General features: G+C 58.5%; 2 protein-coding genes across 7 annotated transcripts; one reads left to right on the top strand and one right to left on the bottom strand.

The window, feature by feature from the left end:
- Positions 1-427: 427 nt before the first annotated feature.
- DOC2A (double C2 domain alpha) lies at positions 428-6,277 on the top strand. Of its 4 annotated transcripts, XM_019648615.1 has the most exons (12): positions 428-512; positions 817-928; positions 1,594-1,871; positions 2,228-2,307; positions 2,519-2,593; positions 2,702-2,811; positions 4,393-4,519; positions 4,604-4,663; positions 4,749-4,912; positions 5,039-5,120; positions 5,204-5,300; positions 5,413-6,277. In XM_019648615.1, the coding sequence occupies exons 1-12, from the start codon at positions 494-496 to the stop codon at positions 5,556-5,558; spliced, it is 1,350 nt and encodes a 449-aa protein (XP_019504160.1). In that variant the 5' UTR covers positions 428-493; the 3' UTR covers positions 5,559-6,277. The 4 variants fall into 4 exon arrangements, with proteins under 4 accessions (XP_019504160.1, XP_019504161.1, XP_019504162.1 ...); XM_019648616.1 differs by lacking the exon at positions 428-512 and having other exon boundaries at positions 720-928; positions 1,490-1,871; XM_019648617.1 differs by lacking the exons at positions 428-512; positions 817-928 and adding an exon at positions 1,001-1,339.
- INO80E (INO80 complex subunit E) lies at positions 5,970-14,047 on the bottom strand. Of its 3 annotated transcripts, XM_019648621.1 has the most exons (8): positions 13,874-14,047; positions 13,648-13,718; positions 13,379-13,431; positions 10,762-10,840; positions 10,567-10,678; positions 10,086-10,202; positions 7,087-7,177; positions 6,439-6,555 (listed from the first exon to the last, which is right to left on the bottom strand). In XM_019648621.1, exons 1-8 carry the CDS (start codon positions 13,952-13,954, stop codon positions 6,536-6,538), a joined length of 624 nt encoding a protein of 207 aa, XP_019504166.1. In that variant the 5' UTR covers positions 13,955-14,047; the 3' UTR covers positions 6,439-6,535. The 3 variants fall into 3 exon arrangements, with proteins under 3 accessions (XP_019504165.1, XP_019504167.1, XP_019504166.1); XM_019648620.1 differs by lacking the exon at positions 7,087-7,177 and having other exon boundaries at positions 5,970-6,555; XM_019648622.1 differs by lacking the exons at positions 7,087-7,177; positions 10,086-10,202 and having other exon boundaries at positions 5,970-6,555.
- Positions 14,048-14,064: the final 17 nt, after the last annotated feature.

The following is a 14,064-nucleotide window of genomic DNA, read 5'->3' as shown; positions in this document are numbered from 1 at the left end:
CCTAAACAGCCAAAGAAAGGAGGTGCGGGAAAGCCACAGCCTCGGACCTCTGTCTCCTCTCTCAGACCGTGAGGTTCCCCAGCTGGGGTCGGGGACCCCGAGATCCCAGGTCAGCGATAGCAGGAAGGTCACCTCCTTGCCCCGCCCGTGCCTGGGTCACTGCGGACCTCCAAGCTCCGCCCCACAGGCGCAGCCCCTATAGATTTAAGTAGGGGAGGGCCAGACACCCTCCTCCCTCCTCCGCAGGCTCTTTGCAGGTGGGGGCGTGAGGATGCACAGGGGGAGAAAGGGGGAGGCAGCCTGCGTCGCCACAGCAACTAGGCGGGTGGTCGGGTCTTGGAGACTCTGTAGGGAAGAAAGGAGAAAGCGAGGGAGGGGGCCCGTGAGCTCGGCGCTGGGGTGGGGAGGGGGAGGGGGCTGGGTTTCTGGGGAGGAGTTGGGGAACACCCGGCAATTATCACTGTTGGTTCCCGCTGGCTCCGGGAGCTCGTGTATGTGCCAAGTTTTCCGGGGTGAGTGTGTCAGCGCGTGTCTGGGTTTGTGTGAGCGTGCGCACGTGGGAATAGGCGCGTGTGGGCGAGAATGCCAGTGCAAGATGCGGGTGCCAGCCTGTGTGCCCGTGAGTGCGTGCACTCGTGTGTGCCTCTAAGTGTGCCCGGGTGGGGGCCGGCGGGAGTGTCCGCCCCCTCCCCAGCCCCAGCCGCCCCTCCCCGCTCCTCGCCGCCTGCGCCCCGCCCGCAGCCTTGGTGTCTCCACCTCGCTCACCCCCTCCTCTCGCACTTTTCTGCTTCTCTCCCTCCCTCTCCGCGCGCACAGCCGGACTCCGCACTCTTCTCGCTGGCTACCCTGGGAATCGCTGGCCTCCACCGCCCAGCCTGCGCCCGCCGTCCCCCCAGTGCTTGCGCACCTGTTGGAGGCACAGAGACAGGTGCAGGGGGCTGGGCCGCCGGGGGGTGTGGGGGGGAGGGGGAGCGTGTGCGTTAGCCTGCGTGTGCCTACGGGGGTTTTACCTCTCCGGAGGCTGCAATTTCTGGCTCTAGAGAGCCAGTCTCAGGAGGCGGCATCTGAGGCGGGGGTCCTCACCTTGGGCTGCAGTGGGTGGGGAACCAGGCACGCAGGCAGCTCATAGGGCAGATTGGAACAGTGGGGAGTGACTGTCTAGAGGGGTGGGTGACACCCGGACCAGACAAGCGCCTGGTGCAGAAGGATGGATAGAGCCTCAGAGAGACAGAGGAGGGGACCTATGGGGCGGCTTCAGGGAGTAGGCAGGGCCCAGGGGCAGGAGGAGAGCCAGAATGAGGGGCAGGAGCTAGGAAGATGACAAAGGGACAATCTAGAGGTAAGTGGGCAAGGCTGAGATGCAGCCAGGACCTATCTGGGGGGAGCGGACTGGCAGCCCAGCCCTTGGGGAGCAAGGCTAGGGGTCTGGAGGGCCCAGGCCTCCTGTGCCCATCAGCTGGCACAGGCTGACCTCCCCCTGGACACCTAGGAAGGGAGGCCACAGACCAGGAGGTTGCTGCCTGGCCCTCCGCTGGCAGACCGTAGGTATGAGGAGTCGGCCTGTTCTCTGGAACTTGAACCTCCCTCCCCCAGCCAGGGGTGCTGCATGAGGGGCCGCAGGGGTGACCGCATGACAATCAATATCCAGGAGCACATGGCCATCAACGTGTGCCCAGGGCCCATCCGGCCCATCCGCCAGATCTCTGACTACTTCCCCCGCCGGGGACCCAGCCCCGAAGGGGGTGGCCAGGGCTTTGGGGAGGTCCCTGCTGGGCTGGCTCCCTTGGCCCTGGCTCCCCCTGCAGCCCTCCTTGGGGGCACCACGCCTGAAGATGGAGCTGAGATGGACAGCTATGACTCAGACGATGCCAGTGAGTCTGGGGGCTTGAGGGACCCAGGGTGCTGAAGGGGGGGGGCCTCCGGGCTGGTGGGAAGCGGTTGGGGCCCTGCTGGGTTTGTGAGTGTGGGGGAGGGGGGAGCAGTGGGCGCTGCCACCACAGCTGCAGTCAGGGTGGAGATTACAGCTTCAGCAAGGCTCAATATTCAATATTTCTGCTGAGACACTCAACCACCCACACAGCCCCAGTGGCAGCCCAACCAGGGACCTAGATGCACACACTTGCAGGCTAACAGACACAGAGGTGCACACACAGCCGGCCGGCCCGCCCGTCTCTCACACACACCTGTCTGACACACTGCCTCACGCTAGCTTGTCCCTCTTCTCCAGCCGCCCTGGGCACTCTGGAATTTGACCTCCTCTATGACCAGGCCTCCTGCACCCTGCACTGTAGCATCCTTAGGGCCAAGGTGAGTGCCCTGACCTCCAGCCCCAGCTCTGCTTGCCCCCTCCCCCACCGGGGGGGGGGAGATTTTCCATCCTCCCTTCCCTTCCTCAGACTGGAACCCTGTTCCCCTCTCCATGCGCCCTCTCCCCCCCAGTACCCTTTTTCTTGGCTCTCCATGCTCTGCAGGGGTGGGGGGCGGGGCGAGCTGGGAGCTCACAGGCTTCCCCCCCTAGGGCCTCAAACCCATGGATTTCAATGGCCTGGCTGACCCCTATGTCAAGCTGCACCTGCTACCTGGAGCCTGCAAGGTAAGAACTTCCACCCCGCCCCAGCCCAACCCACTGGTGGGTCTGTCCCCAGCCTTCCTTTGCTTTCAGCCTCTGTGTGTCCTGAGAACTCTTCGTCCCCACACTCAGGCCAATAAACTAAAAACGAAGACTCAGAGGAACACGCTGAACCCCGTGTGGAACGAGGACCTGACGTACAGTGGGATTACGGACGATGACATCACCCACAAGGTGCTCAGGTGAGGGACCCATCTCCCCTGCTGCCCGTGATCCCAGGTTAGCACCTCCCCTGGAACTGCTGTCATTGGAACCGTCTGTGGTAAATCCACCTCCCATTAGCCCCTCTCAGATAGATGCTCAAGAACCATCAGTGGCTCCCCATCCCCTCCAGCACAGGCCAGACTATCTTCCTGGCCTACCCCCAAACTATCTCCTACTGTTCTTCCAACAGAGGACTGCCCTTCTCTGACCTATCGGGGGTGGGGGGGGGGTCCATTACTCCTAACCAATGCCTGTTGTCTCTTCTACCTGGAAAGCGCTCCTCGCGTCCCCCCTTTCTGCCACCCTAAACTCCACTCATCATTTGAGGCTCTGCCTCCTGAAAGCTTTCCTTTGTCACCGACACCCCTTCTCAGAGCCCCAGACTTAGGTCAGGCCTATGCAGTGGACATCTGCCCCTTCTGTTGCCTCTGTCCCGCTAAGATCTCTAAGGAGTGAAGTCTTAGGGGACAGGAACTTGCTCCGTCATCCCAGGAGGTGGAGCTGTGGGGAGAGTCGTCCCTGGTGAGGAGTGAAGGGCAGCAAAACCCAGGTTCCTGAGAGAAGGTCTCCTTTGGTTTTGGGCAGTAGGGAGCCATCAGGGCCGGGGCACCGTGGGTCAGGGCCGTTTCAGCACCACCTTGGTGCTGGGTGAGGGGTGGGCTGGAGGTGGCAGAGGCAGAAAACAAAAAGGCTGGCCCCATATTTCAGATGTGAGAGAAAGCGGCCTAAATCTCTGAGTGCTCCCCAGTGCCCAGCCCTGGGCCACGCGTTCTTACATTTCTTCCTTGCACTTGATCCTCAGAAGAGCTTTAGGAGATGGGCCATCATTCTCTCCATTTCAGAGGTGGGAATTGAGGTGTAGGGAGGTGACTTGCCCAAGGTCATTGGTTGCTAGGAAGTGGCAGAGCTGGGACTTGAACAGCTCTACGTGACACAGCTATTCAGAGTGTCACAGTGGCAGGAAGTGCAGGAGGGGATGACAGAAGTCACAGCAGCCATTCCTTAGCTCTGGGCTCAGGTGTCTCTCCCACGCGGGCTCCCTGCAGGACAGGAGCTGCAGGGGAGGGGTGAGCTCCTCATCCACCTGCCCAGGGCTCCTCCAGGCCCATCTGGCTCCGACATCCTGAATCCATGATTCACATCTGCCCGTGCATACCTGTGCATGTCCAGCTGGATCCTGTCCCCCAGGCCCTGAATGGGGGCAGGGACGAGAAGGGGCCCCAAGATGGGTGAGGGCTTCCTGAAGTAACTGAGCATGTCCTCATGGACGGGGCCAGCCTGGGCAGCTGGAAAGAGGGGAGCCAGTGGGACAGCGTGTGTGAAAGTGTGCGCCAGGCCTGGGCTCGCCAGCCTGAGATGCCCGTTTTACAGGTGAGGTGTGGAGTGTTCAGGGCAGAGCTAGGAGCAGCCGCAGGGGCTCAGGGTCTAGCAGAGGCCCTTTCTTCCACAGAGTGGGCTTAGCCCCTGGAGGCCCTGACCTTGCAGCTACCATCCGAGGCCCTTTCTCCCACATGGAGCAGGCTCGGCCCCCGGGGCCCTGACCTTGCCATTCTCACCAGGATCTCCGTGTGTGACGAGGACAAGCTGAGCCACAACGAATTCATTGGGGAGACCCGAATACCCCTTCGCCGCCTCAAGCCTTCACAGAAAAAGCATTTTAACATCTGCCTCGAACGCCAGGTCCCGGTCCGTGCGGGGCAGTAGGGTGCCCAGGGAGGGGCCCTGTGGAGGCCAGGTTTCTAGAAGCTTCTCTTTGACCCCCCCCCCCAGCTGGCTTCACCCTCTTCCATGTCGGCAGCGCTGAGGGGTATCTCCTGTTACCTGAAGGAGGTGAGTGAGGCACCTCCCAAGGGCCAGTCTGGGTGGGCAGTGGTGAGGAGTCAGGCTGACTGACTGACCCGTGTCTGCCCTGAAGCTGGAACAGGCGGAACAGGGGCCTGGGCTGCTGGAGGAGCGTGGACGCATCCTGTTGAGCCTCAGCTACAGCTCTCCACGCCGGGGGCTGCTGGTGGGCATCGTGCGCTGTGCCCACCTGGCTGCCATGGACGTCAACGGCTACTCTGACCCCTACGTCAAGACGTGAGCCCTTGTACTGCCCCAGGCCCACCCTCCCCTCCCCAGGGAGCCCGATCCCTGCCCCATCCCCCTGGGGTGTGGCCTGTCCCCTGCCACCCCACTCCCTGCCCTGCCCCTCCTCCTCTGCAGGTACCTGAGGCCAGATGCAGATAAGAAATCCAAGCACAAAACAGCTGTGAAGAAGAAGACCCTCAACCCGGAATTTAATGAGGTAAACGCAGCAGGGACCAGAAATGGAGGGGAGCGGGGCTGGGGCCTGGTGCTTCATGGACCATGTGGCTTGTCCTGTCCCAGGAGTTCTTCTACGAGATGGAGCTCTCTGCTCTGGCCACTAAGACACTGGAAGTCACAGTCTGGGACTATGACATTGGCAAGTCCAATGACTTCATCGGTGAGGACACAGCCTATGGGGTGGTGCTGATGGAGCGGCGGTGGGGGTGGGGGCTCCGTGGGTGGCTGTGAGGGTGGTGAGCGGGCCCTGATGTTGCCTCTGTGGTTCCCAGGTGGCGTGTCCCTGGGGCCAGGCACCCGGGGAGAGGCCAGGAAGCACTGGAGCGACTGTCTGCAGCAGCCAGATGCAGCCCTGGAGCGCTGGCACACCCTGACCAGCGAGCTGCCCCCTGCAGCTGGGGCTCTGCCCTCAACCTGAGCCAGACCACGGTGCCCAGCACAGGTCCCTAGGGCTGGGCCCAGCACCCCACCTTCGCACGAGTGTGTTGCACGTTTACATGGGGTGGACGCCCCACCCCACCCTGCACTACCTGTCATCTCGTGAGGTCTCTGTGACTGTAGGTCTGTCTTCTTGTGAGGGACGTGGGGATCTGTACTCACATATGCAAACTTTCTCTGCCTGACTCGCTGCTACATGCAAATATGCAAACGTCCATCCTGTGCACACCTGGGATCCTGCCAGCGCCCCTCCCCAGGCCCCAGCTGCTGCTGCTGCCCTCCAGCCTCTCCAGGCTGCCCGTCCCCTCCACCCACAGGGAGGAGGTCGGATTAGGAGGGGTTTGGAGGAGGAGAAAGTGTCCGAAACAGAAAAGGACAAAGAACAAAAAAAGAGCCGCTCACTCCTTTAATACAGAATCTTTGTTCAAACACACGCGCCACCTAGCCCTGGTCAGCTGCCCTTTTAAATGGTGGGGGGTGGGGAGGCGGGCCGCAGGGTCTCTGCCTCTGAGGAGGTAGATGCTCCCGCCACTCACTTAAGTAACTGTCCCCTGGATGGGCCTGGGCTGTGAGGGCAGGGCCCTTCCCTCCCTGGTCAAGGGCCACCTTCCAGGGGACATCTGTGCATGTTTACGCCTTTCCTGATTGTGTCAGTGGCCACAGCACGGCAACTGGGCATCAATAAACGTTTTCGCGGAAGCCAGGGGCTTGTGTGCTGGCACAGGGGGCACTGGGCGGGGCATGGGCAGAGGGGGTCACTCCGGGATGTCAATCACCAGGTCGTCATCCCCGTCCAAGGCATCATCCCCGCTGCCGGCATCGCTGAACATCTGCCGAGGTACAGCGCTCAGGATCGTGGGCGGGGGCATCTTGGGGGGAGGCAGTGGGGCTAGGGCTGCCCCCACCCCGGCCCCAGAACCCCGGCCAGGAAAGGTCAGCGGCCCTCCCACAGGGCAGTCAGGGGGTCCCACCGACATCTGCAGCAGGAGGGGAGAAGAAAAAGGGAAGGCTTGTCAGAGAGGACTGGGCCATCCAGGAGGGTGCACTGCCCCTTAAGGCAGCTCTGGGGGGTGGAGAAGGGGTAAAGGCTCGTTCAAGGGGGAGGGGACCCAGGAGGGCCAGCCCTGCTGGAATCGGGGCCTGCCCCACCTCAGTTTCCTCAGCCTCCAACCAGCAAGTGCCTGGGAGTGAGGGGCAGTGATGGAGGAGGTGATTGGGGGGAGGGGGGAGGTTATAGGACACGGGGAGGGAAAGGCTGGGCCTGGCCCTCACCAGCCTGAAACGGCCATTAGAGCCAGTCAACCTGGAGGCCTGGAAACCTGCCTGCCCGCCCGCCTCTGGGCACGTCTCATACCCCTGGCTCCTCTCCCTCCTGCCGTGGGGCTCCTGGCTCAGTGGGGCTCCTGGCTCAGTGGACCGTGTGCTAGGTCCTCGCCCCCCCACCACAGGAGGCTTCTCACAGCCAGGAGGGGCCCGTCCTTGGGAGTCCCCGTCTCCTCTCAGCTCACCTGGGCTACAGGACCAGCCTCCTAACGACTCCCTGCCTTCAGTCTCTCCCCGATCCAGCTCCTGCTCCACACTGCAGCCAGAGTGAACTTTCTAAAACAGACCTGAGCGGGTCACTCATCTGCCCGAGGGCCTCAGGCTCCATGCTGCCCAGGGACAGGCCAGTCCCTCCACTCTGTGTCCTCTGCTATGTGTCACAAGTCCTGCTTTGTCCGTCTAAGGCTGGACAGTGGCCTGTGTCCTGGCTGCCCTGCCCGCCCCACCCTACCAGGTCCTTTCAGTCCTCCCCAGAGAGCTCCGTGGGGCTCATGCTTCCCCTGTGAGCACAGACTGAGCACCTGCTAATGGGCCGTCCTGACCGCCCTTGAAGGGGAGAGGTCACGGGTCGGAGGAGAAAACCAAGACTGCCAGGTCCCCAGTGGGCAGTGTCTAATCCTGCGGGGGTGGCAGGAAAGCTTGTGTGGTCTCCGTGGCCCTTCTGATCATCTTAGCCCATTTGGCCCTCAGGGTTTACCCACTGCTTCTCAAGGAGCTCCCCCTCACTGGTGTTCCTGGGGGGCCAGAGTGGCTTTTACCTCGGGGTACAGGAATTGGCCGGGAGAGCAAGCTCTCAACAGCACCCTGTACCCAGGACCAGGCACCCACATGTCCACACAGGCCTGACTGAGAAGGACAGTGGCATACAACTGTCCCTGTCCTCATGACCCCACCCTGGTCCCTCTGTCCTAACCCTGTCTGGACTTACTCAGTGGCCTCAGTGACCAACAGCAGCTAATGTGGATCTAGGTCTCACTAGGGACCAGCGTCTGCACTGGGCTAGGTGTTTTCTGTCCCTGAACTTACTTTATCCTCAGTGACCCTATAAGCAGCGAGGAAAGCTAGGGCTCAGAGTTAAGGGATGTGACCAAGCTCATGTGGAGGAGCTGGGACTCAAACCCAGCGAAGTCTGCCCAAGGCCCGGGCCCTTTACTGAACTGCTTGTCATCACGGCTTCCCTCCTCTCCGCCGTCTCCTCACACCACGTCACCCAGACACTTCAGTGACCCCTCTTCCCCTTACAGACCCTCCTGAGTGAGCATCAAGGTCTGTCACTCCTGCTGTAGCCCAAACAGCACCTGGAATGTGCCCGTCTTCCGTCCACTCGGCCTCAGCCTGGAATATCCAAAGCTCACTTACCTGGACTCACTCGCTCCTTCTGCTTTGAGGCCCCCCAGCATTTAGCCCCTTCCCCCGCACAGCCATTGACCTGGGCCTCTCTCCCCACCAACATTTCCTCTCCTGTGTGTCTGGAATACAGCTACCTGACACTCCTCTACTTCAGGACCCGTGGCACCTCAGGAAGCCTCCATGCCCTCCGTGCCACCACACCACACGTCTCCCCGTCGGCGCCAGGCGGCGTCACTGACCCTGGCCTTCCCACCACCCTGCCCTATGCGCCAGAAGCAAAACCCGGGCTAGGTAGTGCGAAGGGTCAGTCTGTTACCACCTGTAACTATCCGTTTCCAGGCTTACGGCCAAGGTCACACAGGGGGGACGTGGCAGAGCAGGACAAACTTCAGAACCCTCACCCTAAACCCCCATTTCACTTCTGACCTGAGCCTTCCATCTGCAGCCCACCAGCCCAAGGGCTGCCCAGCCAGGCCCCTTCTCCACTCAGGTTCAGAGCTAGCAGGAACTGTGCCTGTTCCCATCGCTCCTGGGCCCGGGGCGCAGACCTCTTGCCCTCACCTTCATGCTGATGATTTCCAAGTCTGCGCCCATGAGCCCCAGGCTCCTGTGGCCCAGGGGTCTCGCTGGCATTTCCAACAGCATCTCAGAGCATCCACAACCAAACCCCTCATTTTACCGCCCACCCTCACCCCTGTAGTTGCTTAGGCCAAACGTCCTGGAGTCTCCTTGACTCCCCTTCTTTCACAGCTCACACTAGCCTTACTGGTCTTCTTTGAAACAGACCGATGCTTCTCTCTCACCCTCTCTGCTGCTACTTTGGTTTACGGCACAGCCTCCCCACTGCGGTCCTGACCCAGCACTCCCCTCCAGTCTATTCTCCACACAGCTGCGTCCATGATTTTGTTAATATCTAAGTCAGATCAGAGTCCCCCTGTGCCCCACCTCTCCCAGGGCTCCCTGTTCATTCACAGCACAGGCCCAAGGCCTTCCCACTCTGCAAGGCCCTGGTCTCGCCCCTGTCACCTCTCTGACCTGCTCTGACCATTCTCCCTGCCTCACCTTCCTCCAAACACACTGACCTCCTTCCTGGTCCTGGAAGAAGCTACGTTCCGCCCCCCCCCGGGCCTTTGCACAGTCTGTTCCTGATGAGACACTTTTCCAGAGAGCCACGTGGCTCATTCTCATTTCCTTTAAGTCTCTGACTAAGTAACCTCCCAGACCACCACCCCATAGATCCCCATCTCTGGTGCTTCACATTCTCTTCCCTGACTCCATTTTCCTGTACTGATACCTATTGGTCTTCTTTATTTTCGGCCTATCTTTCTAGAATGTAAGCTCAGCCAAGGCAGAGATTTGTCTGTTTTGTTCATGACTATATTTCTAGCACCTGGCCAGCGCCTGGGACATAGCAGACACATGGTTTGATCACTCACTTTACAGACACAGAATCTGAGCCCCAGAGGGTCACAGAGCCCTGCTCGGGGTCCCCTGGTTTCAGCTGGTGCAGACCTGACCTGGTTCCAGATCCCACAGCTCCAGCCCTGCTCGGGGCTGCCTGGCATCACAGGACACCCATGACGAGGAGCCTGGCCCCAGCCCCTTGGTGACAGGACCCTTGGCATCTCCGCTCTGCGCCCCCCAAGGTGGGGCCTGACAGACAGATCCCCACATACAACCTGTGACCCTCAGTACTTGGCCCTGGGCTGGGCCCCCAGCAGCCCAAAATCGATCCTTCCAAGCTCTTGGACAGGCCCCAGCCCGCCACGAACCTCCCTGGAAAAGCTGTCCTCCTGCCACCTGGCCCCTCCCTAATGTCCCCAAATCAGGGTACCTTGAGTTTCCGGGGAAGGCGGGGCCGTTTCTCCCGCTTGGGCCTCAGGGGGCTGGGCTCGGGCAGCTGCAGGGCCAGGTAGTCAGAAGGGAATGGGGGGTAGGGGGGGGAAGCCAGCTGCAGGCGGGAATGGGGGATGGAGATGGGAGTGGAATGGATGGGTGGGGGATGAAGGGAAGCAATGCAAACAGGTAGAGGAAGAATGGAAAAACAAGAGATGGTGATGAGCGTGGCTTCTGAGAACAGAAGGGGATGGGACAGCAGCAGGACTCTGTCCTGGGGTCTGCTCCCCTCAGTCATATCTGCCCCCCATTCCTACACCAGAGAGAACTGGGCAGCCCTGGCTCACGCCCCTCCAAGGGGTGCTTGCTGGCCACACCCAGACTGATGTTTCCCTGAGGCCTGGACCCTCTGCCCAAATGACGCCCACCATATTCCCAGGCATCTCAGTTCCCACTTTCCGCCCTTGACCCCAACTCACCGAGCTCAGGTATGGGGAGGGGGCCCCAGAGGCCTGAAGGGGAAACCCTGTTGAAGGAGGCAGGGAGAGGCTTGAGGGGGAGGGGGCACCCCCCAGTGGAGGGCTTCTCTTCCTGGAGAAAGGACAGGGGAAGAGGTCAGAGCAGCCAGGAGGCCCAGTGCCCCCCCCCCCCCGAGAATGATGGCTTCTTCTCACCTCTTGGGGGCTGGTGTGTCCAACAACTTTGGTGTCCCCTCTGTCTCGCTGTTATCTGAAGATGCAGTGGCATCTGAGTCTGGGAGTGGGGAGTCTGAGTTAGTGAGAGTGGATAGGGGTCCGGTCTACCTCAGGGGTGTAACCTCAACTCTACAGAAGGGCTCCAGGGGCTCTGACTCCCCAGTCGGCATGCACAGGCTGTTCTGGGGAGCTCACAAATCCCCCAGCTTCTAATAATGTCCTTTACAACAACTTCCTGCCTAGGCTCCTCCCCAGTAACACACCTGTGCGCACTGGCTGAGCTCTGATCCGGCACTTTACTTCCCCTTGTCTTCATAACAATCCAAGGAGGAAGGTGAGGGCTTCACCTCCACTTCCCGGGTGAGGTCCCTGAGGCCGAGTCAGGTGTGGGGCTGGATTTGAACCCAGGTCTCTGACTCCTTGACCATTTTACACCATTCTCTCCTTATTCACCTCTAAGGTGCCTCGGCTCCTGCCTCTGCCCCACTCCCTCTACCCAGGGACCTGTGAATCTACCTCTCCAACTTCTCCTACCTTTATCCACAGCCCCCCATCCCAACAGCCAAAGGTCAAGCCACCACCATGTCAAAATCAACTGGACAAGCTCACCTCTCTTGCAGCCCACTGTCCACTCCGACTCCAGAATGACCTAAAACGTAAGCCTTCCTGCTGATGCCCCCATGGCCTGCCTGCGAGCATTCGAAAGGCATCTTCAACGCGCCTCAACCTTTCTGGTCTCTCAACCAAACTGTACTCTTCACATCGTGCCCATCAATTTCTCCAAAAATGACATTTATTACCTAGATCTGTGCCTCCACCTAGAAGGCCCCACATTCATTGAACAAATAGCTGCTACCTGTGATACACATCTTTCTCAATCTCTCAGCTCAGACATTCTTTAAGAAGCAAATTAATATAAATGTCTAATCGCTACCTTATATACCTAAAGCTGATACTGTGTGTCAACTATAATTGAAAAAAAGCAAATTAAATGCCACTCAAGAAGTCTTCCGGGATCCCTGAGGCCCAGTTAGTTGCTGGCTCTTACTGAACTCTCTACTCCCCCTTGTCATAGCTCTCCTTACACTGTGCTAAGATATGCCATGTGTGGGCATCTCCCTGACCAGATTGGGGGCTTCTCCAGGATGCGAATGGAAGCTTCTGTCTCTGGCTCGAGCTCCTTAGCTTTACCCCCCTCCGACCATGAGCATCCTGGTTCTCACGCCTCCTGTCCTGAAGTCGCTGTCCGGCAGGAAGTTAATGGGGGACCTTAGGGAAGGAAGAGCCAGACAAGTAGAAGCCAGAATAAAAGCCCCATGTGCTGCCATGACCGGCGTGACCTGGCTCCTTCCTGCTTCTCTGACCTCATCTACCACCTACTATCCTTCTGTAATTCATAAATGGATGTTGTATGTTCCAGTAAAACCTTATTTACAGAAACAAGCAGCGTGGCTGTTTGCTGACTCTGCTCTAGACCAACGTTTAAAGGCACCACGGAGAGAAGCGATTTTATGTGACATGGCTTATGAAGACCCTGCCCTGGCACAGGGGCACAAATGTGAACCTTGGGATTTTTTCAATCTGTAGGTCTCAACTCATTAGTAGGTCATGAAGTCAATTCATTGGTTTGCAACCAGCATTCAATGAAAAAAGAAAAAGCTTTAAAAAATCAGAAAAATTGTATTTAGTAGTCTTATCGTTGTTTCACTCAATTTTGTTTTATAAGTAAGTATGTAAGTGGGGACTTGGTCATGATGTAAAATATATTGATTGTAAATAGTGCTCAAAAACAAAGTTTGAAAACATTGCTTTACTTTCTTTAGCCTTTGTGCTCTTGAGACAACCTGGTATGTTCTCGCTTCAGAATATCTGCATGTATTATTCTCTCTGCCTGGAAATCTCTCTCTCATATTTTCACAAGATTGATTTCTTCTCCTTATCTAGGTCCCAGCTCTAACACTATTCCTGAAAATGGCCTTTCTTGAGCACTCTATTGAGACATTGCCTGCCACCTTAAATTTGTATGGTCTGCAAACTTATAATGACTTTTACATTTTTAAATGGTTGGGATAAAAATCCAAAGAAAATAATATCTCATGACACGTGAAAATTATATGAAATTCAAATTTTGGTGTCCACAAATAAAGTTTTATTGAAACACAGCCGTGCTCATTTATTTACATATTACCTGGGGCTGCTTTTGCCCTATGACCCAACGTTCTGCAAAGCCCAATATATTTGTGATCTAGCCCTTTACAGAAAAAGTTGATCAACCTCTGCTGTCCTCCAATCACTACCACATAACCCTAATTTTAGTCCTTTCAAAATCCAAAATTCTAATGTCTTGCTTATATATTGTCCCCAGCTAGAATACAAATTCCGAGAGACTTTCTCCCTCGTGGCTACCACTGTGCCACGAGGTTAAAAGTTCGATAAATATTTGAGTGAACGAATGGCAGAGGTACAGGGCTAGCAGCGAGGCTTAAGAACCACCCGAAGGTGTGTCAGCGGTCCACGGCCTGAATGGAGAGGCGGGGGAAGCCTGCTCAGGTGTCAGGGGCCCCGCCCTCCACTAATTTTTCACGACCTCGCTCACCAGAAGAGTCTTCATCCACGTTCTCGTACTGCAGGAGGCGGTCTAGGAGGAAACTGAGGCAAGAGGCAGGGAGAACAAGAGCGTTCAGTCCCACCTTGGCAACGCTCTCCCCGGCACTGGTCCCTTTTAACGGGCCCGATGGGTCCGCGCACAGCCCCAGACGTGGATCACCGTGTATGTGTGGTCCCGTTACAGGCTGGGGTCCGAATACTGACCCACGGAGCCACGCCGCCCGCAGGCCTCCCCCATCTCCCCGCAGCCTGTCTCACCTCTTGTCCCGGGAAACCTTCAGCAGTTTCCGCTGCGCCTTCCTCAGTTCTTCCTGGAAGCACTCGTGTTCCTGTATCACAGTCATAGGGCGCGCTGAGCCGACGGCGGTACGGAGCAGGGCCGGGAAGCCGGCGACAGCCCACCCCACTCTGGATCTGTGGGTACACTGAGGTCCTCCCAGCGCGCGGCCTCACCCCGCCACAGCCTCGCCACCCCAGCACTCACGTAGATGAGGAACTTGAGCTTCCGCTTCAGGTTCCGGTATTTCTTCTTGTAGTCCACTTCGCTGTCCGCCGGCCCGTTCATGACCGGGCCTCGGAGCAGCGCCCCAGGTCCGATCCGGAGTCGCGACACTCCAGGCCGGTACAGATCCGCCTCTCAAGCCTCCACTTCCGGCTGTCCATGGGAACTACAAC

The sequence above is a fragment of the Hipposideros armiger genome, unplaced genomic scaffold, assembly GCF_001890085.2.
Source record: "Hipposideros armiger isolate ML-2016 unplaced genomic scaffold, ASM189008v1 scaffold_126, whole genome shotgun sequence".
Classification (NCBI taxonomy): domain Eukaryota; kingdom Metazoa; phylum Chordata; class Mammalia; order Chiroptera; family Hipposideridae; genus Hipposideros; species Hipposideros armiger.
This window is presented reverse-complemented; position numbering and strand designations above follow the sequence as displayed.

Coding starts and splice junctions, on each gene's coding strand:
- DOC2A (XM_019648615.1), top strand. Junction 2,594..2,701: donor TGCTACCTGGAGCCTGCAAG/GTAAGAACTTCC, acceptor CCCCACACTCAG/GCCAATAAACTAAAAACGAA. Junction 4,913..5,038: donor TCTGACCCCTACGTCAAGAC/GTGAGCCCTTGT, acceptor CCTCCTCTGCAG/GTACCTGAGGCCAGATGCAG.
- INO80E (XM_019648620.1), bottom strand. CDS start 13,954: ATGAACGGGCCGGCGGACAGCGAAGTGGACTACAAGAAGAAATACCGG. Junction 13,432..13,647: donor AAGGTTTCCCGGGACAAGAG/GTGAGACAGGCT, acceptor CTCTTGCCTCAG/TTTCCTCCTAGACCGCCTCC. Junction 10,203..10,566: donor CCTCCCCATACCTGAGCTCG/GTGAGTTGGGGT, acceptor TCCCGCCTGCAG/CTGGCTTCCCCCCCCTACCC.